Source organism: Mustela putorius, unplaced genomic scaffold (assembly GCF_011764305.1).
Source record: "Mustela putorius furo isolate JIRA1106 unplaced genomic scaffold, ASM1176430v1.1 tig00003972_pilon_pilon_pilon, whole genome shotgun sequence".
Taxonomy (NCBI): Eukaryota; Metazoa; Chordata; class Mammalia; order Carnivora; family Mustelidae; genus Mustela; species Mustela putorius.
In genome coordinates, this window is record NW_025422115.1 from 6,973,912 (window position 1) to 6,994,980 (window position 21,069).

Consider the following 21,069-nt stretch of genomic DNA (forward strand, 5'->3'; position numbering starts at 1 on the left):
ATTTGATTGTTGCCTTGAACTGAAGTCCAGAGTCGAAATCTCCGGTCGGACAAGAAGCCAGATCTTTCGAGCATTCAGACAGTCTAATGTGTTGCTGCACATCTGTCTTGCTTTATTCAAAGCAGATAAGAGAAACTAACGACTATGTAGCATCACGTTAAAAATCAAGACTTAGTTATTTTTAGAACCATAGACCCAAACAAAAAGCAAACAACATTCCAGGCCTTAGGAAAGGGTCCTGTCCGGGGAGCCAAGATCTGTACCTGGGGGTCCATTCTGAGGAAGGTATGAGGGCCTCTGCTACTCAAGGTCGATCTTTTAAAGGTTTTGCTATGAAAAAAATGGTAGTAATCTTCCAGGTTTCCAATCTGCAAAACAAGAAGCAGGATATTATCAGTTAATAGTCTTTTTAAAAATTTTTTTAATGTTTTTAAAAGCTTTTAATTATTTATTTAAAAGAGAGCACATGAGCAGGGGGTGGGGTAGCAGGGGAGGCAGAAGCAGCCTCCTTGCTGAGCAGAAAGCTGATGCAGAGCTCAACCCCAGGTCCCTGAGATCATGACCTGAGCCAATGGTAGACACTTAATCAGCTGAGCCACTCAGGTGCCCCTAATTAATACAGTCTTATAACCAGCTTCAAAAATCCTCCATCCCACAAAAATCTTCCCCTTCTCTGGGTGACTCATTCTGCTCCCAAAGAAAACATATGCTCCATTATGTTTCCCCACTCATCTCTTTGGCCTATACTCAGTGTTTACAAACACAAAGGTGGATTTAGATAACCCCTTTTGGGATAAACAATGCAGGGCAGTATTTCCAATGAAGTACACACTTCTCCAAGTCCTATGGTGAGTTCATAGCGTTTAAAATGTGTACTTTCTTGGCCAAGGTTTGTAGACAAGAATTAATGTTCATTTAGGGTCAAGCATCCCTGAAGTAGCTAAGTTAGTGTCAAGTCAAGCCTGCACCAAAATACTCATTTATAAACAAACTCCGTCCTCCCCACCCCACGGGTAAACTGAAATATCTAAGAATGAACGGTTGCTCCCAAACGCAACAAGGGAGCCAAAGGAAACACGCGGGTCCATCTGCATGGGGATTGTGAAAAGGTCAGATGAGAACATCCAAACCCCCAGGGTGTCCCAATTTTCTGCCAGGGGTGGTTTGCCGAGACAGATTCCAGCTTGAGGGCTGGACAGAACCAAGAGAAGCAATGGATGTGGCCTTCAGGACAGCTGGGCCCTCGTGCCTCAGTGACCCTTGAGTATCAGGACATTGTTCTCGGAAGACCTGTTCTTTTTCGGGCTTACCCTGGTTGTTGGAACTAGCCTGTTGGTCACCGTCTTTGAAAGCAGAGCTTTTTAAACGAGGCTGGACGGAACATTACACAGACTTCCGAGTTGCCTTTCTCAGCCTAAGCCATCCTAGTTTCTTTTCCAGATTCTGGTCAAAGGGCAAATTTCGGGCAATTTGTACTCTAGAGTGGCACATACGTGGTGCTTCTGAGATGAACCTGGTTCAAACCTGTCCTCCCCCAACCTTCACCAGCACTGGCCATGTGAGCTTGGGTAAAGGCATTCGTCCCCCTTGAATCTTGACTCCTGCTGTGTAAAATGGGGATGAAACAGCCTAACCACTGGAGTTTAGAATCACTAAAGTCTGCGCATCTCACAAGCACCCTTGGCTATACCCACCCCACTCAAGCCACTGTGTCTGCTGCAACCTGACCCCATGCGGGTTGGCCAGCCCGGGGAGAGACCCGGAGGGATGTGGATGCTCTGAGTGGCCATCTCCACATCTTTCCACAAGGCCAGAGTCCTCCAGCACTTCCGCCCTCATTTCCAGCCCTCCCGGGCAGCCTGGCTCCCTCTTGTTCCCAAGTGGCAGAAGATAGCCCTTTGTCCTTGAAATAAAAATCCTCTTTTTACACTTAAGCTTGCTCCCATGTGTTCCTGTCACTTACGACTATGGAACATGGAACACTATGACAGTCGTGAGGATTAAATAGGTTATCATCTCCATTGTACCTAGAACCTGGTGGGTCTCAACCAGCGCTGGCTGGTATGGGGAGCTGGGTGGGAATCTCTGGCTGGCTCTTCTCCATGGCAACTGGAGACTGGGACCAGCCAAATCTGCATCTGCATTCCAACTCGAACCCCTCCTGCGGAATGACCTGGGCATAAGACCCTCTCAGGGTCTTAGTTTCCTCGTGAAAACAGTAACTACTGCCTTGAAGGGCTGTTCTAAGACTTCAATGACATAAATCTAGAAAGTGCTAGCAGACTTCCCAGCAGGTAGCAAGTGTTCAGTAAATGGTTTTCCCGCAATGCACGTTCTCATTTCGTTTTCTACCTCGAGGCATTTTTTTTCGGTGATCATAAACATCATGATTTTGGCCCTGTTTGGCACAAAAGCACTTCTATTTCTCCTACAGATAATTCACCTCACTCACTTCTTCAACCAAGTTAATTGCCATATATGTCCAAGGCTCCTCCTCATGCACGCCAGAGCTGTGATTTAGAACCAGAAGCAATAATGGAGTCTTACCTTCGAGCTGTATTTAATCAGCCTGTTTGCTTCTAAGCTGCCTCCATCCCTGGGAAATGTTTCACAACTTCTGGTCTTTTAACTCCAGGCATTCAAGTCAATTCCCATTCAGGGAAGTGGAGAAACTCAGGGGTGAATCAAATTTGCTGGCAAAGGGATGGATGGCTTGCAGAGCTGCTGACCCTAAGCAAAGCCCTCTCGGGGCGGCACCTGGCCTTCGGGCAACGGGGCCAGACCAGAGGCAGCCAACTCCGAGGCTAGCCAGCTCCCTGCCTCTGAGCCACTGTGACCACCCTTAGCAACAGCTCCAAGGGTCTGAGCTAACGGGAGCCGTTCTGCTTGAGCAATCCTTTGGAAGGAGAGATGCTCCCCCCATATTACTGACCAGCCCAAGTGGCAGCAGTGACCAAGGCCACATCTGCTTGGAAACTTATGTCCAGCCCAACATGGGGGCTGAGGGTCTGGGAAGGACCACTCCCAATGCAGAGAAAAAGGGGATGCCAGCCAAGGCTGTCCTCCTGCCCTTACAAAGCTAGCCGCAGAAGAAAGTGGACTGTGTTTCAGAAAAAGAAAAAAAAAAGGCAAGGGGGTCAGGACATTGGGTGCTCATAAATCTGAAAGCAGCTGAGGGGTCCCTCTCTGATTCTGGGTGCCTCTGTCCACCCTCTGGGTCCTTACAGAGCATGGTTGAGGGAGTGGGGAACAGCCATATTCCTTCCTCACAACCAAAGACTCAAGGTCAGATAGTGTAATTCAAGGCCGTGTGGGACAGTAAGTGTCACCTGTTACTGGGATTATCATGAGGGGAGGAAGAAGAGCCCAGATCCTCAGAAGGGAATCTTGACACCGTGAGAGCCTTCACTCCCTAGGGCGCGTGCCCTGTCTGCAGACCAGATTAACGCGATGCCCCCAAGGTAGGGCTACAAGTGTCCTCCCAAAGCCTGTAGAGATGCTGTGGTTAATAAAATACCAATTCATTCGGAGTATAGAGCGGAAGCCCATGGGCCAAATCTGGTCTACCTTCTATTTATCTTATTTTGGGGGGGCAGTAAAATACACATTCCGTTGACCACGTTTTAACAATTTTTAAGCATGCAGGCAGCTGAGTGCTGCTGAGTACGTCCACAGGGGGTGTGGCCACCATCACCATCGGTCTCCAGAACTTTCTCATCTTCCCAGACTGAACCGGCACCCATGTCACTAACTTAATTCCCGCTCCCCGCCATTCTAATTTCTAATAGCTTGAGACAGCTCGTACGAGTAGAGCCGTCTGAGCTTTTGTGACCGGCTTATTTCCCTAAATGTGATATGCTCAAGGCTCATGACAAGGCTCGTGACATTTGTCATTATTTTATTTTATTTTATTTTAATTTTATTTTATTTATTTGACAGAGAGACAGAAAAAGAGGGAACAAAAGAAGGGGGTTGCAAGAGGGAAAAGCAGGCTTCTTGATGAGCAGGGAGCCCGATGCGGGGCTTGATCCCAGGAACCTGGGATCATGACTGGAGCCGAAGGCAGACGCTTAATGACTAAGCCACCCAGGTGTCCCCTTTTTCCTTTTTAAGGCTGACTAATATTCCCTTGTCTGGGTGCACCACATTCTGCATATCCGTTTCATCCATTAATGGGCACATGGATTGCTTCCTCCCTTCGGCTATCATGAATAATGCTGCTATGAATATCGGCATGCAAAGATGTGTTCATGACCCTGCTTTCAATACTTTGGGCCATATATACGCCTTGTGTTTTTAATCAGTCAAACTTCACTGGAGCACAGCCACACCCATTCACTGACCCACTGCCCGTGACCACTATCATATTAAGATGGCAGAATTGTGGAGTAGCTACCGAGACCCTCTGGCCCCCAGGCATAAAACATTTCACACGGAGACTTTACAGAAAAAGTCTGCCAACCTATGATCTGGAGCATTTGCTGCTGGGCGTATTTTGGGAGTCCAGTAAAGGCTCTGATGATGAGCATGGCTTCTCCATAGGTGGGGGACCACCTGGCCACATGCTGAGGGGCTCTGCTTAGACACACAGGCACAGCTGCTGTCCCCCTACCAGCAGCACCTCATTTGGTCACTGAGCTGACCTTTCTCCAGGTACCCTCCTTGTCTGATGACCCAGGAGGTCTCTCTCATCTGTCTGACTCACGTTCTACTGCCCTCTGCCATGGCCCTCCCCTGGCATAGGGCAGGGGTCAGGAATATGAGGTTTTCATCTCAGGCAGAAGGTCAGAAAGGATCAAGGGGTGACACAGCAGGAGATGGGTGCACCTGACTGCCCAGCGAAAGTCATCTCGGCTTGGCTGATGCAGCATTTACCGTATAGCTGTTTCTTCCTCCCTCCTCCTCCCCATCCCATCGAAGTCCTTCTCTGGTCCTCAGCTCCCCTGCCACAGCAGGGTTGACCCCAAGGCTGCCCCTCCCAACTCGGAGAGTTGCTCCTTAAGATTTCTGGGTGCCTACAGGAGCTAAGAGGGCAGGATGGCTGGGAAGCCCCCATTTTCCCAACCAAGCACGAATCAGGCCTGACCCTGCTGAGCTGCCGGAATCAGATGAGATCGGGCACATTCAGGATGGGGGGGTTGTGGACTGGAAAGCCCCCCCTCTCGAGCAGGGTCACTGGGGACATGGTCACCGGCCTGGTTCAACATGAAGGACACCTGATTGTTCTGTGGCCCTGACCTACAGATAAGGGTATGGGAAAGAACCACAGGCACGGCTCCATTTTACAGATGGAAAAACAGGCCCAGGGAATGAAGCCCAATCATTATCCTCAATAACCAGCAATTTCCCCTCGCAGCCCATAGATCGGTAAGTGAACAGATCTGAAACCAAATGACCTCAAGATACACAAACTGGGGTTTAGAACAATTACAACACTTCCGATACACCTTCAAGGGTCAAAATGGCAAGAGCGAGAATCCTAAGAATGAACAGAAAAATAGGGGCAGCATAGACTTTTTTTTTTTAAGATTTTATTTATTTATTGGACAGAGAGAGAGATCACAAGTAGGCAGAGAGGCAGGCAGAGAGAGAAGGGGAAGCAGGATCCCTGCTGAGCAGAGAGCCCGATGTGGGACTCGATCCCAGGACCCTGAGATCATGACCTGAGCCAAAGGCAGAAGCTTTAACCCACTGAGCCACCCAGGTGCCCCAGCACAAACTTTTTTTTAATCCAAGGTAATCTCCTCAGTGAGGGAATATCCTTATTTTGATTTGATTTCTGCACTGGGAGTCCGTAGCTCATCTTCTCGTCTTGGCAGGCCTGGCCATCCCACGCTGCCAAGCCGTGCTATGGCCCAGGGCAGTGTTTATGCCAGAACTTCCACGCTCCCGTGATCACCGCTAACGTGCTCTGTGATCAAATCCTGAGCCAGGATGGAAGCAGGCTGCCTTGATGAACACGGAGTGCAGGGGCTCCCAAGGAATATCACTGTTTGAGGGCCCTGGCGGACCCCCCTTCGTTCCCCAACTTGAGAACGGAAGAGAAACTCTTCCCCCAGCATCCTAGGCTCAGCTCTGAGCCCTTCCAGACCCTCAACCGGCTCTCCATCAATGAAGATGATCTCTAGTCGACAAGGGGTCTTTTCTATTTTCCAAGGCATAACATAAAATTTCCATAAGTGCCTTTTCTCTTCCTTGTCCGTGTATTTTCACGATGCCTTAATTAGAGCCAGTCCCTGAGTCCCCCATCCAAGAAAATGACAGTCTGCTGAATATGGAACGCTCATGTCTCTTTACTCAACAGTGATATGTAATTATACACATTAGTTGATAAAATTGGTAACATCATTAAAACATCATTAAAAACCCTGCTAAATGTTCTGGGCCAGAACACTGCAAGAAATGAGATCAAAGAACCCACAGCGACAAGAGTGGAGCATGGTGTGCTCACTTCGGCAGCTCATATACTAAAAAAAAAGAGTGGAGCATGGTTTCTCCTAGCAGGGTACTCCATTAGACTTAAAAAATAAATCTAGATAATGTATGCATACGGTACAAAATATGGACAACACAAAGGTGCAGAGAGTTCGCAGGGAACGGCAAGTCTCCCTCCTTCTCCTGCCTCCCAGCCACTGGGGGTCCCCGACTTTTACCGGGTGTCCCCCGACTCACAGCAGGAGCTGCTGACCCTGCTGAGCGCTCCCTGCGTCCCAGGCAGGAAGCTCACAGTTTCGATGCATTCCCCTGTTTGATTCTCACAACAGCCCTATGCCATAGATGCTGTAATTATCCTCACCTTGCATTTGGGGAAACTGAGGCACCACGTGGTTAAGGAAGACCGCATCTTTGAAAGTAGCACCGTCAGAACTGAGCTCAGAGTTCACACTCACAACCATCACCCCTTTGCCTCTTGACACATTTCCGGCAGCAGTGGCCATGGGGGACCCACTTGCCTTGGTTCTCATTCCTAGCAGCAGGTTTGTTCACACAGGGCCAAACAATTCAACCAGCGTCCACTGTCCTTCATTTCAAGGACATGGAATTTCAAAGACATTTCAAGGAATATTATATTCCAGGCATGTATCCATCCTGTTACGCCCATACGTGAGTGTAAGTGTGCATACGTACATGTGGATATGTGTGCTTATGTATTTCTACAGGCATTTTTAAAAAGATTTTATTTATTTATTTGACAGAGATCACAAGTAGGCAGAGAGGCAGGCAGAGAGAGAAGGAAGCAGGCTCCCTGCTGAGCAGAGAGCCCGAAGTGGGGCTCGATCCCAGGGCCCTGGTATCGTGACCTGAGCTGAAGGCGGAGGCTTTAACCGACTGAACCACCCCATTGCTCCTCTATGAGCATTTATGTATTTGAATGTGAGTCCATGTATATATGTATTCAAATGTGCACACATATGCATGTACATGTATGTGAATATGAGTGTGTACATACGTATGTATCCAGGTGTGTGTGTGTGTGTGTGTGTACGTATATGGATGTAGGAGTGTGTATGCTTGTGTATGGGTATACAATTGTGTGGGTGTGTGTATGTAAGATTCCCCAGTAAACGGCTCTGAAACACAACAATGAAAGTCTTCGGTTTTCCCACAGCCCTTACAGCCACGTGGACTTCCGAGCCCACTGCTAACTGCCCTAATTCAGAAGTCCTGGGTCTGGGTCTGTGGCCACCACCTTGGTCAGAATCAGCTGACAGCCTGAGCACAGCAGCCGAGGCCCAGCCCCCTGCCTGTCCCCATCTCCCCACCAGATGAAGTTTCCAGTTCTCGGGGTTCCATCTGCCGCTGCACATGTGAGTTCTGAAACCTCTCCTGGGAGACACGGGGATGTAGCCAAGGACTACAAGGACACGTCCAAGGACTGTGTCAAACCCTTTTCCAGAAGGCCTCGCCTCCCTTGCCCGGCCAATCCCCACCGGCCTTCCAGACTCGGCGGAGCGCCGGCTCCTCTGCAAAGCCGGTCCCACCCACATGGGTCCCGAGCACCTGCGCTCTATAGTCTGAGTGCTTGGGGGCCCAGGCCCAGATCCTGGCCATCTTCATCTCCTTGCTCCTGGCAGGGTGTGAGGAGGGCAGCCCCAGTGATGTGCGGGTCCCAGATGACTCGATGAGAGCAGCCACCCTGGGCTCAGGGTCTTCTGTCCCACCCCACCCCGGCTGCCACCTCCTTCCAGATCTGCTCCTCCTCCCGAGGAGTCCCTTATCTTGCTGAATGGCATCATTTCTTCCATGTGTGTCCAGGACCACCGAGCCCTCTGCAGGTAACCTGTTGAAAGGTTCTCAAGCCTGGCTGAACGCCATTGCCCTACTTGGGCCATGTACATACGTTACCCATTGCCCTAGGTCCCTGGCGTCTGACTCTCTTCCTCCCCATTACACTGCCATTCCCAGCCCAGTTCTGCCTCCTCTCAGTGGAGGAAGCCTCGGTCCTTCACGGGGCAAATAAAGATCTCCACCCCTGGGCCACGCTGCCTCTCTGGCCACAGGCTGGGCCCTGCTGGCATCACCTCTGTCCTGCTGTAAGGGACTCTGCTGTCACCTGCTGTTTCACACCTCTGAGCTGGCTTCTCCCAGCCCCTTCACACTCTTCACACATCAGAGGATGTTTTCAACCATCCTCTGAGCTATTGCTGCCTCCAGGAAGCCCTCCTAGGCCTCCCAGGCTCAGGCCTTCCCTGGTTGCAGAAGGTTGTCCACCTTCCCTCCATCCCTCCCCTGTAAGCTCTCAAAGGCAGTTTTGTCTATAAAACCTCAGAACGCTGGCAATGTCAGGAGGGTGGCAGGAACTAAAAAAATGTTCGGTGAAATTAACAGACTTCAAGTGACACTGGAAGGACACACACATCTTCCCCTTTCCCCCTACATACAGTTGTCCACCGTGGCCCTGGGGCCAACTAAGATCCCATGCCTCCCAGCCATGAGACTGCTGTCTTGTCATTAGGGCTCTCTCTAGCCCCCCTCCCAGGACAGTCCTGAGGCTGTGAGTCAGGCAGACCATCTACCAGCTGTGTGACCTGGGCCGGGCCTCATCTAAGCTCCCACAGGTGCAGGCAGAGAGGGGCGGGCCATGCAGGACTCTGCACTCCATCCAAGTGGCCTGCCCCCTTCATTCATGGCGAGCTAACTGGCCTCAGAGAGGAAGCCTCTCGAGGACTACAGGTGGGATGAGGGTAAACATCTTGCAAAGCCAAACAAGGAAGGGGCAGAAGCCAAGTGTCATGGGGGAGAGGCCTGGGTTGGGGATGTTTACAGGAAGAGCTTCTCGTGTCCTGTTTTCTTTTCTTTCCCCTGTAAATCTGAGTGTATCTAGCTTCAAATCACCACTTATAGAGGGCAGGTGTGAGGTCCGAGGGATCTGCAGTCGCCGGCAGCGAGGAGAGGCACGCTGCCTTCTTGAAGAGAAGAACAACCTATGACCGTCATTCTTTGCAGCTCCTAAGGCATGCTGTAGAGCCCCATCTAATATATTACATTTGATCTGCAGCAAGTCACTGAAGAGCACGCCAAATCCACCCCAAATGACATCGGATTATTCCGAAGCTCCACCCGCCCACTCGGCCCTCCAGTGAACGTGACCTCAGACGCAGGTGCAGTTCCCTAAGTCCTCAAGTCAGCAAGCTGGGCTGGGGGGTGGGGGGTTGGCTAAGTGCGTGCTTTGGTCAGTGCACAAAAATGCCACCCCACCTCCCCAGGCTCCCACGGTTAAATCCGCCTCTCGGGAACAGCTGATAAGCCACCACGAGATGTCACAATTCAAGGTCTCAGAAATGAATGGGCTGCAGAGGAGATTTCTGACTTTGCAAAAAGGACAAAAAAAAAAACAAAAAAAAGCAAAACAACAACAAAAAAACCTCTTCACTTTATCACTCCCAAAGCCTGCCCTTGGCTGGAAACAGATGTTCCAAGCCCCGTCCTCTCGCCACTGCCACGTGCCGGCTTCTGGCGCTGCTGGGCTTCCCCGCCAGCATCTTCTGGGGGAGCCTTTGGCTTTGGGGAGAAGGGTCTATGTTTCAAAGTCACAGGCGTCAGAGTTCAGTTATATAATATTACTGATCTCCCTTGGTCTACTTAAGGAAAAGGTAACTAATGAGAGCCTATAAAAACCTACACATGAAATTAACTCTGCCTTGCTCTGGTGACTCCTACCTGAGGAAAGTTATAAATATAGATGGCCACTGAGCCTATGTTTAGCCCTGAGTTACCTGGTATTTATAATTAAGGAAGTCCGGAGAGGGAGAATGAACATTTTGTTGTTATTTTTTAAGCATTAAAAAACAACAACAACAACAAAAAAAAGCCTGCTTCCCATTTCAGTCACATAATACACATAGCGACATTTTGTTACTGCAATAATTACAATTCTGACCCAAGTTAAGATTGTTGCACAATTTCCCAGTCACCTAAAATTGCTTTCTTCAACACACATGCACGCAGATCCTGCAATTAAGCCGCTCAACTTCCTACAAATTCCTGAAAAATCATTAATTTTTACTTAGCAACCTTCATTTATTCTCTTCCCTAAAGTTGCCAAATGAAACAGTCTGGCCTCCTATGAGAAAGTCAGATTTATACACCTCAACCTCTACCTGTAGCATCCACAAAGAGCCATCTGAAAAACTCTGCAATCTTGACTCTGAAGATCTTCTTTTTAAACCATTTCCTAGTTAAAGGTTTCTTTACAGCTGTCTGGAATTAGTCATTTTACCAGATTTCTGAGCCCAACCCTCCTTTTGTATTTATTTTTTGCTTCATTTTGACTGAAAAATAGAAAGTCAGATTCCTGCTCCTAAAAAAAATTCAATCCTAAAGCCATGAGGGGCACAGTATAGCTTCGGGTGCGTGTGGGGAAGGCATGGAGAGAGACTTGGGGTGGCCCAGAGCGAGGGTTGGAGGAGGAGGGAAGGTGTCCACGCTGGGAGGGGGCAGCCCAGGCTGGGTGTCAGAGCCCAAGTTGGAGAGAAGCACATCTACACGGTGAGATGTAGGCAGAACACATGTGTCCTGGTTACCCACCAGGAGAAGGATCAAATACAGTTAACACACTGGGGCAATGAGAGCATTTTCTCACTCTTGGAGAAGAAAACTGGAAAGAACTCCATGGTGTGGGATTGGAATTGAATAGCCATGTGAATTTAGTTTTCAAGCTAGATAGACAGACAGACAGACACATGCCCATCTCTCCTTGCTGGACAGGCCTGGAGCAGCAAACAGCCCCCAACAGCAGTGAACACACCTAGAGCCCGGGTCTTGGCTTCTAAATACCATTTTGTCCTAAAAGGAACTGGGGCTTTATGGAGAAACAGCAGACTCAAGAGTCAGGGCAAGGAAAGTGCTAGAAGAATCTCTAGTACCATGTTTTGGCAAGAGAACGAGAAACAGGTCAAAGAACTCTGGAGATGTATCCCCAGTATGCAGGAGCCAAACTTGAAAGGTATCCACAGGCCAAACCAGGGACGAGCTGAGAATCAAAATAAATAATCGCTCTGGTAGGTTACAGCCCAAGAATAAAATAGGAAACCATGAGTCCGTACAGATTCACTGAACAACAAAACCCAAGCTTTATACGAATTGGCTATTTTTACATAGTCTCAAAGTACCTCTCCGCAAAATATTTACTGATCTATAAAGGGGAAAAGAGAAACCTGACAGGCGGACAAAGCCCCTTAACCGGGTGATCAGCAAGCACGCCACCAGCAACGAGGCAAACTGAAATGGGGGCCGTGGGGTCGGACACGGTGGACCAAAGTGCAGAACCCAGACGTCACCATGAGCCAACAGCAGACAAATCCCCAATGGAGGGAACTTCCGCAATATAACTGGCCTGACCCTGGCAAGTGTCAAGGTCACAAAAGTCAAGAGAACGTTGAGGAACCCTTCTAGACCCTGAGACAATTAGGAACAGTGCTGCATGAAGCCATCCTGGAGCCTGAGGCCAAGGAAAAGTCAGTAATGCTGAGCCCAGCTTTCTTTAAATTTTTGACTTTTTGCTCACTGCAGATTTTATTAATTTCAAGTTTTAAGACATTGCATTAAAATGTTATTTACCTTGACTACTGAATTTTCTTCTGGCATCCATCCCTTAGGCTTTGTGCCGCAGGTGAGTACCTGCCCCCTCCTTACCCTGGGCCTGACCCCACGATAGAGCCCTGACAGCTGTGTGTAACCCATGACTCCAAACGGGACCCTTTCCTTTGAAGATCACTGTTGGGCAGTTGGCAATAGTGATGGAGGCATGAGGTACCATCCACAAGCTCCTGGCTTCCACAGTGTCACAGCTCTGTAGAGACCAGCCCTGTTTGTGAAGAGCGATGAGGGGTGACGTGGTCAGCTCAGTGATGTACTCTCCAGTGGGGGTGTAGACTACACTCCCCGCTCTTTCTGAGAACTTGTGATTAAGGGATCTTTTAAAAAGAATATTTTAATCGCAATATAAGGAAACTAGAACACCCCCCCACACACCTGCTCCCAAATAAAGCCTAAAGAACTTAGAGTCTAGAATTGAAGATAAAACCTGAGTGACTTCAACAACCGTCTCTTCGGTGAGCTGGTCCTTGGAACCAGGCCTTCCTCCCTCCCATGAGAGGAGAACCCATCCGGCCCACAACTAGTTTGCAAAAGAGACAAGAGGCCATTGGGGTTTATTTCCGGGGAAGATGACCACTGGGGTTGGGAGGCTGCTTGAGGCCTGGCTCTGCCCCCCCTGGGCTGCCCTCTACGTGTCCGGGGCCCAGCTCCTCACCCCAGCCGCCAAGGTTGCTCCCCACCACCTGTGTGGCAATCTGATAGTGAGGACAGGCTCGTGCCATGTGTCCTTGCAGCCTGCTAACTGCTCTGTGACGTGTTTGGTCTCCAGTTGGGAGAGGTACTCTCCATGCCCACAGGACCCAGGCAGGGACCCCATGACAGGGAGGAGGTAGGTAGGTGGAAACTCAGGGGACCCAGTTCTGCCAGATCTCCTGAATACTTCTAGAGAAGCTAATACTCGAATTCTACAAGAGCTCTCCCAAGTTTTTAATATCGAAAATTAATTTCAAAACGTTAACACCACTGGGCAGCCTACAGGCTGCAGGGATCCCGTGGTCCCTGCAATAGAGAGACCCAGACCTCTGGCCCAGACTTCCCTCACTCTAGGAGGCCTGCTGCTTACTTTTGTGTTTCTGAGTATGTGAGACATAAGGGCATGGCCTTACTGTCAGAAAGTCTCACCTAGAAAATGCACCAGGGTCATGCTCAGATTTGCTCTTAGCAAAAAGCATTGTGGCTTGTGAATGGAGCAAAGGATGCCTGTGACCTTCAGCACCAACGGTCATGACCAGCACACCTGGCACTGCTTACACCAAAGACCCAAAAGCAAAGTGACACTAAGCACCCAAGAAAACCAGCTGGAGTACCTCTGGGCATCTCCAGAAAGAGAGGCCAGCACTGGGCTGTCATTTGGGGCTGCTTAACTGAGGAAGGTCAGAAGGCTGCATGGGGGGTGGGGGAGGTCGGGGGTGGGTGGTGGGTGGAGAGAAAGGATTTTTGTCCTTATGAAAAATACGTTTAAAATTCAAACTTTAATATCTAAAACACTCTCACTGGAGAGAAGTTATCCTCAGGGAAATTAAAAAGGATTTTAGAGAAATTAATCTTCAAATTTTTCCCTTTAAAAATAAATAGCTCCTATACCCCAAAGAAGTACAAGCAAGGACTTGAATAGATATTGGTACACCCTTGTGTGTGTCAGCACTGTTCCCCGTTGTCAGGAGGAGGAAGCAGTCCAAGTGTCCATCAATGGATAAATGTGGTCTGTGCAGACAATGGAGTATTATTCAGCCTCAGAAAGCAAGAAGTTTTGACTCATGTAACAGTATGTGTGAACCTTCAGGACATCATGCTCGGGGAAACAAGCCTGTCACCAAAGAACAAATAGCATATGATTGCACTTTGATGAGGCACCTAGGGTGGTCAAGTTCATAAAGGTGGAAAGAAGAACGGTGGTTGCCAGCAGCTAAGAGAGGAGGAATGGGGAGCTGGTGTTCAGTGGACAGAGTTTCGGTTCAGGAGGACGAGAAAGTTCCGGACACAGACAGTAGTGTGGACTACAAGAATGTGTTGAACGACACCAAACTCTACACGTAAAAATGGTAAGATGGCAAATTTTATTATGACTCTTTCACCGCAGTAAAATTAGATCTCTTCCACACTCTCTCCCCACCGCTCCTAAAAGTGACTCCTCTCCTGTGTCACGTGGGGTCCTGGGGACCTCAGCCCCAGTGACAGAGGCATCTGGAGGCGCACGAAGGAGAGCGTGCAGCCAGCCCCAAGGGCCGGAGAACAGACAGAAGAGGACAGCAAGGCTGCCCAGCTGTAATTACTAACTACTCTGGGCTCCAAGCAGCTCAACCCCCTTCCGTGTCTCTCTCTAGTATGTGATTTCCCTTCCAGGGGAAAAGGATACCGGGGAGGAGATAACAATGCTCTTGGAGACAGGCCAAGTTCACCTGACCCCATCACCCCAGCTTCCTTTTCTCCAGATGTCCATCCCCGGGGATGGCCTTGAAAGTTTGCTGACAGGGCGCCTGGGTGGCTCAGTGGGTGAAAGCCTCTGCCTTGGCCTCAGGTCATGATTCCAGGGTCCTGGGATTGAGCCCTGCATCGGGCTCTCTGCTCAGCAGGAGGCCTGCTTCCTTCTCTCTGTCTGTCTGCCTCTCTGCCTACTTGTGATCTCTGTCAAATGAATAAATAAAATCTTTAAAAAAAAAAAAAAAAAAAAGGAAGTCTGCTGACCAGACAGCCCCCTACCAACCCCTGAGGCTGACCTCTTGGGGGGCTTGCCCTCCTGAGACAGGCAACTGACGTTACATGAAGGTATGGAAAACTCTCGTCCGACCGCATTAGTGCTTGAGCTCAGTGATGCCAATTAAAAACAGACGTACGGGGAAACATGCTCTGTCATTTGGCTTCTGTGACTCAACCCCAAGCCAGTGATTAAAAACGAAGAAGCTCCTGATGAGGCAGGCAGCTGTCATGACGTCATCAAAACCCAGCTTGAGGGCCACCCTTTCCCAGCTGCAAAGCACATCCTGGTTTGTAAACTCTAAACAGAGCTCGGTGCCATCCCTTTCAGGATTCGCCTTCTCACAGGGGCATGGTGGGACTTTTTGTGCAAGCCACCATGCTAAGGACTCACGGGACCCAGATGGCTGCCCGTCTCTGGTCCCTCGTGGGCTCCCAGCGTCTCCTCTCTCAAGGGAGGGGTTGCATCCGCTTTTCTCTCCCTTTCATGCTAACATTAGGATTTATGGAATGTTTGGCAGTAAAAAAAAATTTTGATAGAACTTCTGCATTCAAAGTAAAACTCCAGCCGCGCTAATTCAGAGGTGAGGGAGGAGTCATTGCAGGAAGGAGCGGGGGAGAACACACCGCCAGGCCGCCCTCTCACCTCCGAACACGATTCACTGGGACAGTGTCTTGTGAACAAGGGACGGACAAATACCCACGCACCCCTGGTGGCCAGCTCCTCAGCAGGACCCTGCTGGGTATTTACTCCTAGTGATGCCTACTCACCCCTTCATTCTCAGCAAGTGTCTGACCGCCTTCCCGCACCAGGCACCATTCTAGATATGGGGCGGGATCCAAGAGGGCTTACCTACCCTGCAGGACCTGCCTCCAGGAGAGAGGCCCAGAGGAGGGAGTCCCGTAGGGCAAGGGGAGGGAGACCCAAAGGAAGCCCTTCTGTCCAGCTAGTGTTCGAATGGTAAACGGAGTAATGACCTGCGCAAACCCATCCCAAGATAGAAACCCACACCTGCCTTCTGAGAGGCTGGTGTCCTGCTGGTGGAGCATTTTCTACCCGGCTTTCGAGCAAAGATGGGGCCAGGTAGAGAGAGGAGGCACACACTGGGAAAGGACGGCAGGCCAAGCTGGGAGAGGCAAAGGGACTTCAGTCATCCCCTTGCATGGACTACAGGGGACACTCTGATGGGACTCCAAGTTGCCCTCTGGGGCCTCATAGTCAGGCAGCCCAGATCTGAATGGCAGCTCCTCTGTTTGATTGAAAAGAGGCTCTGGGCAAGGCCCTTAATTCCTCTGCCCCTTTCATTCCCTTTCCCTGCAACGGGTATTAACGGTCCCACCTCCACGATTGTCAGGAAGGTAAACAGGGCTGGCACGTGGCGAGAAGTCACGCAGGTCACTCTTTTCACATCATCTCTTAAAGAAAAGAACGTAAAGTGCATCTCACCTGCCCCAAAGCCACCTGCAAAGTCAATTCAGGAACAAATCCCATTTGCCCTTTGATTCTAATTTAAAAAAAAAAAAAAAAAAAGTGGACTTTTTTTTTTTTAATCAGTGGTTCCCATGGGGAAAATAAGGTCACCTAGACAGAAGCCAAAAGGTCAGCATGAATGGTACCACCGTGCTGGCCAGGCCTGTGCCCGCAGAGCATGTGGGAACAGGAGCTGTGTTGTGGACCCCCAGGGACGGGTACACCGGAGGGGAGGGCTCTTAAGCATCCTGGAGAGTGATATTCTCCCACATCTGCCGGTCTAGGGTTTTTCCGTTCTCTGAACTCACTTTTCTCTCTCTCCCCTTTCCCTCCTCTCAACGGTTACAAAATACAGCTGCCAATAAATGATTGATTCCAGGCTGACACATTTTGTAGGTTCTAGACGTTTGAGTCTATAAAACGAATTCCATGTCTTATGTCATCACTCAGGTCTGCAAAGATAAATTCACTTCAAGTGGGAGACGTGCTCATTAGGCACCGTGAGATTCTGTCTGATTTATGGTCACCGCTTACTAACGCTGAGAACTGGTACTTCTAACGCGTACCGTCACCTACAGATACTCTGATGACACAGCCTCTTGATGGGGGAGGCTGGATCCACCTATTTTGGGGGGCGACTCGCAACCCCATGGCTGCACACCTGCTCTCAGAGGGCTTAGTTGTTGTTCGTCGTGAGCTGGGTGATCAGTGAGGACCTGACAGGGCTGGGCCGCTGTCCACTCCCTCCTTGGGAATGACCCCCCCCTCCAAATCCCACTTCCCTGCTCCTACCCTCACTGAACACTCTTTCTCCCAGATATTGCTGGGACCTTGAGCCAGGGTGGGGCAGAGGGAATGTGTGTCATGAAACCCAACAGGACACCAGCAGTCTGCGGTCACTTTCCCCTTCGCCCTGCCTGTGGCCCTGTAGGGGCAAGGGGCCAGCTCTTCCTGTTTTTCAAGAGAAGCTAGAAATGCCAACTCCTATCTGAAATCTCCCAAGGTTTGACTGTTGAGAGCTATCCCAACTTTCCAGAATCATTCTAGTTGGGGGGCTGGCTCTACTTGTTCCTGGATCACCACATGGCCTGGCTTCTCAGGGGCAGTGGGGGTGGGGGTGGTGGTGGGAGGCCTCAACGTGGCCCTCAGCAAGGCTCCCAGCTAGTGCTGGCTCACCTGTCTAGGAACCATCGTCATTTTGTGACCTGTTCCCCCTCAGAGTCTCTGCTCGGCCAAAAATAGACTCCAGCATCCCGCAGTGTGTTTCATGGCACCAAAGGTTCCAGAGTTCTCTGCAGATGGCCTCCTTTTGAAGACTTCGTTCAGTTCTGTGTCTCTCCAGTGACAAGTGCAGACAAAACTTTGTCAAACCATTGCTCAGATTTCTCAGTGATGGGTCGAATTACTCGGCGCCCTGCCTTTCTAAGCTCTTTCTTGAGCAAACCCAGGCTAAGTTTAGCTGCTTCTCGTGTATCTCTGTCAGCATCTACATAATTCCTACATATCAGCCTCACTTGGAAAAGCACAAACTGCCTTCCATTCTATGTGATTACCCCAACAAGCCCAAGCAATCTTTCCCTGGGAATTCTTTTATGCACCTAGCTATTTACTACCGGCAGTTCTGGGCTGTAGTTCCGCATGCTACATATTCAAACTGAATAGTTGTTCATGTGGTTTCTCCTAGTCATGGTGAAAGGCTTTGGGATAGAAGAAAAGATCCAGGGGAAAAAACCCTAAAACCCAACTTGTTTGACAGGTTGTCTTGACCCCAAATCAAAGAAACAATCACCACCTTGTTCCCAGCATCCAGAGATCCCAGAGCTTAATTGGCCTGCAAGTCATACAAGTATGCTGGGCGGGAGGTGGCCCCCCAGGCTGGCTAGGTGCTCACACAGCACCTGCAGCATCCAGCTGGATGACTCTTCTGCATGTCCAATGTAATAGCCTGACTTCCCTCACTCCCACTACATGTGAGTCCCAAGTGCAGATACCAACTGCTACACACTCATCCTACACACTCAAATCCTCTCCAAGTCACCTCTTCCACCCACCACCTCCAAAGAGCCTCACCCAGCCCCACTACTAGCTCCTCCCACTGAACCTATAAGAATTGTTATTATTTCTTAAAAATTTTGAACGGAATGAAAAAATTATTTGCAAATCACAAATCTGAAAAGGGGTTAATATCCACAATACACAAAGAACTCCTACAACTACAACTACAGCAATTTGAAAATGGGCAAAAGATTTGAACAGACATTTCCCCCAAAGATGAGATACAAATGGTCAATAAGCCTGTAAGAAATATGTTCAATGTTACTAAACACTAGAGAAATGGGAATCAAAGCCACGGTAAGGTACCATATCATATACCTTAGGATTGCTACTATCCGAAAAACCAGGACGCAAGTGTTGGCAAGGATGCGGAGAAATCAGAACCCTGTGTGCTGCTGACGGGAATATAAAATGGTACAGCAACGTGATTCCAAAGACCTGGAAGCAGGAGCTCAAAGAGATCTATGCACACCCATGTTCACAGCAGCTTTAGTCACAACAGCCAAAAGGTCGAAGCAGCAACTTTTCATCGACACATGAATCAACAGCCAAAATGTGATATACACATTCAACGGAATGCTATTTCACCTTAAAAAAGAAGGAAATTCTGACACCTGCTACAACATGGATGAACTCTGAGGACATGATGCTAAGTGAAGTGAGCCAGTCATAAAAGACAAATTCCTTACTACCATTATCAAGGAGCTCACCCTCTTCCTTTTACACAATTTTGCCACCAACACATGACTAACGCCCAGGTAAATGACCTACCTTCCAAACACCCTGGCCTCAATTTTCCTGACTAAGCCTATCCTCTCTCTGTCCCCTCCATGCCAGCAACTGGGAGCATGGCCCCAGCCGGGCCCCCAGACTCCAGTTTTCCCCCTCACCATAATTCTCCCCTCCTACTGATCATGACCTTGAGCACTCTGGATTCTTGGCCCATCCTGCCCTACCTGGTCCTGGGCCTTTGGAACAGCTATTACCACCATGTTCTCTTTAGAACCCCAGATTGCTCGTCCCTCACCTTTGGTTACCCTTGCTTTTCCAGTCCCCGGGCATGGCTGGGGACATCCTTCTCACTCAGTCATACCATTACCATGCCAGGGTCACCCAGCTCAAACCACCTAGGCTTCTCCTATCTTCACCCCTCAGACAACTGTTTTCCAGCCTCTTTTCTAAAGAGCAGCTTTTCCCAGGGTCTCTTGTCCTTGCCCCAGTCACCTCCCTTCCCTCTGGCCCTCTCCCCAGAGGCTACACCACGCCTTTTTCTCAAGAGCATTTCTGTTATTCCCTCCGCCTAGGCCCTCCTCCTACCCACTCATTCTTCCAGGGACAGTCGAAATGCCTGCTCCTCCTTAAGGAGCGCTCAGACTCCAGAGGCCGTAAGGCACAGAGGTATCCCTAAGCAACAGAGATTCACGCAGACAAAAAGTCAACGGTGGTGGACAGGATCTGAACAGCTCTATCCAGAGGTGCGTGCTCTGGCAGACTTAGAACTCTGCACCCAACATCAGAGGACAATACTATTCTCCAGACACACAGGACATTTTTAAAAACTGACAGGTCTAAATAACTGATTTCTTCAAAGTATCAAAGAACTGGTTTCCAGGCATAAGTCTCTGATCATGGTGTGATTAAATGTGACATCGATAATATAAAGAGGAATGTAAAAATCCCACACTTTGGAAATTAACACACACATGTATGTATAACTCATGGGTCAAAAAAAGCATCATATTGGAAATTTAAAAATACTCAAAATGTAATGGGTGACACTATATATGACAACTCAGAGCATTAATGACCATGACACCAGAAGGGGAGAGTCAACCTTAGGTGTTCATATTCTAGAAACAGACATGCTGAGCGTTCACGAAATTGTCTAACAAAAAGTTAAAAAAAAAAAAAACTAGAGAAGAAAAAATATAACAAAGTTAGGAGAACTCTAGAAAACAGAAAGTAAGTTTATAATAACAAGATTAAACAAAGCCAAAGTAGTTCTTTAAAAATCTAGTGAGATAAGCAGGCCCAGAGCAACACTGATTTAAAAAATGAGAAGGCACAAAGAATATTAAAAATAAAAACAGATACAACTACAGATAAAGCAGAAAATTAAAAAATAATAAGGAAGCACTATCAATGATGTTCAGCTAACAAATTTGAAAACTTAGACGACATGAACAGATCCTTGGAAAATATAACTTATGAAGACTAACTAAAGAAGAAATGCTTATAGGGCTAGTCAGACTTTCCATTAAAGACACTGAAGCACTAGTTAAACAGCTTTTCTCTTTCCCACAAAACAGGCCTAGACAGTTTTACAGGTAAACTCTACCAAAATATCAAGGTGTCGATAATTCCAGTCTAGCGGAAACTCTTCCAGAGAATAGACATAGTAAAATCTAGTGAGGCCAGATTATCCTTAATATTAAACAAGACAAGGACAGTATAAGAAAAGATTATAATTCCATTTTACCCATAAACATAAAAGCAAAACTACTAACTGGAATATGAGAAAACCAACTTCAGCAGTGAGTAAAGAAGATAACGCACAATGACCAAGTTGAGTTTATTCCAGAAATGCAAGGGTATTTTCACACTAGAAAATCAGTAAATGTAATTAACTGCATTAACAAATTAGAAATATAGGAAATTTTTTTAAATAAATATTTTATTTATTTATTTGATAGAGAGAGAGACAACGAGAGAGGGAACACAAGCTGGGGAGTGGGAGAGGACCCAGGACC

The 21,069-nt window shown here is 48.6% G+C and overlaps 1 protein-coding gene across 3 annotated transcripts in view; it reads right to left on the reverse strand.

Moving 5' to 3' along the window:
* Window positions 1–21,069, reverse strand: part of PCSK6 (proprotein convertase subtilisin/kexin type 6) — a 180,088-nt gene that overhangs the window by 133,960 nt on the left and 25,059 nt on the right. For all 3 annotated transcript variants that reach the window (XM_045070491.1, XM_045070492.1, XM_045070493.1), the window contains exon 2: window positions 264–368. In XM_045070491.1, the coding sequence (XP_044926426.1) occupies window positions 264–368 (105 nt within the window). The remainder of the gene's footprint in view (window positions 1–263; window positions 369–21,069) is intronic.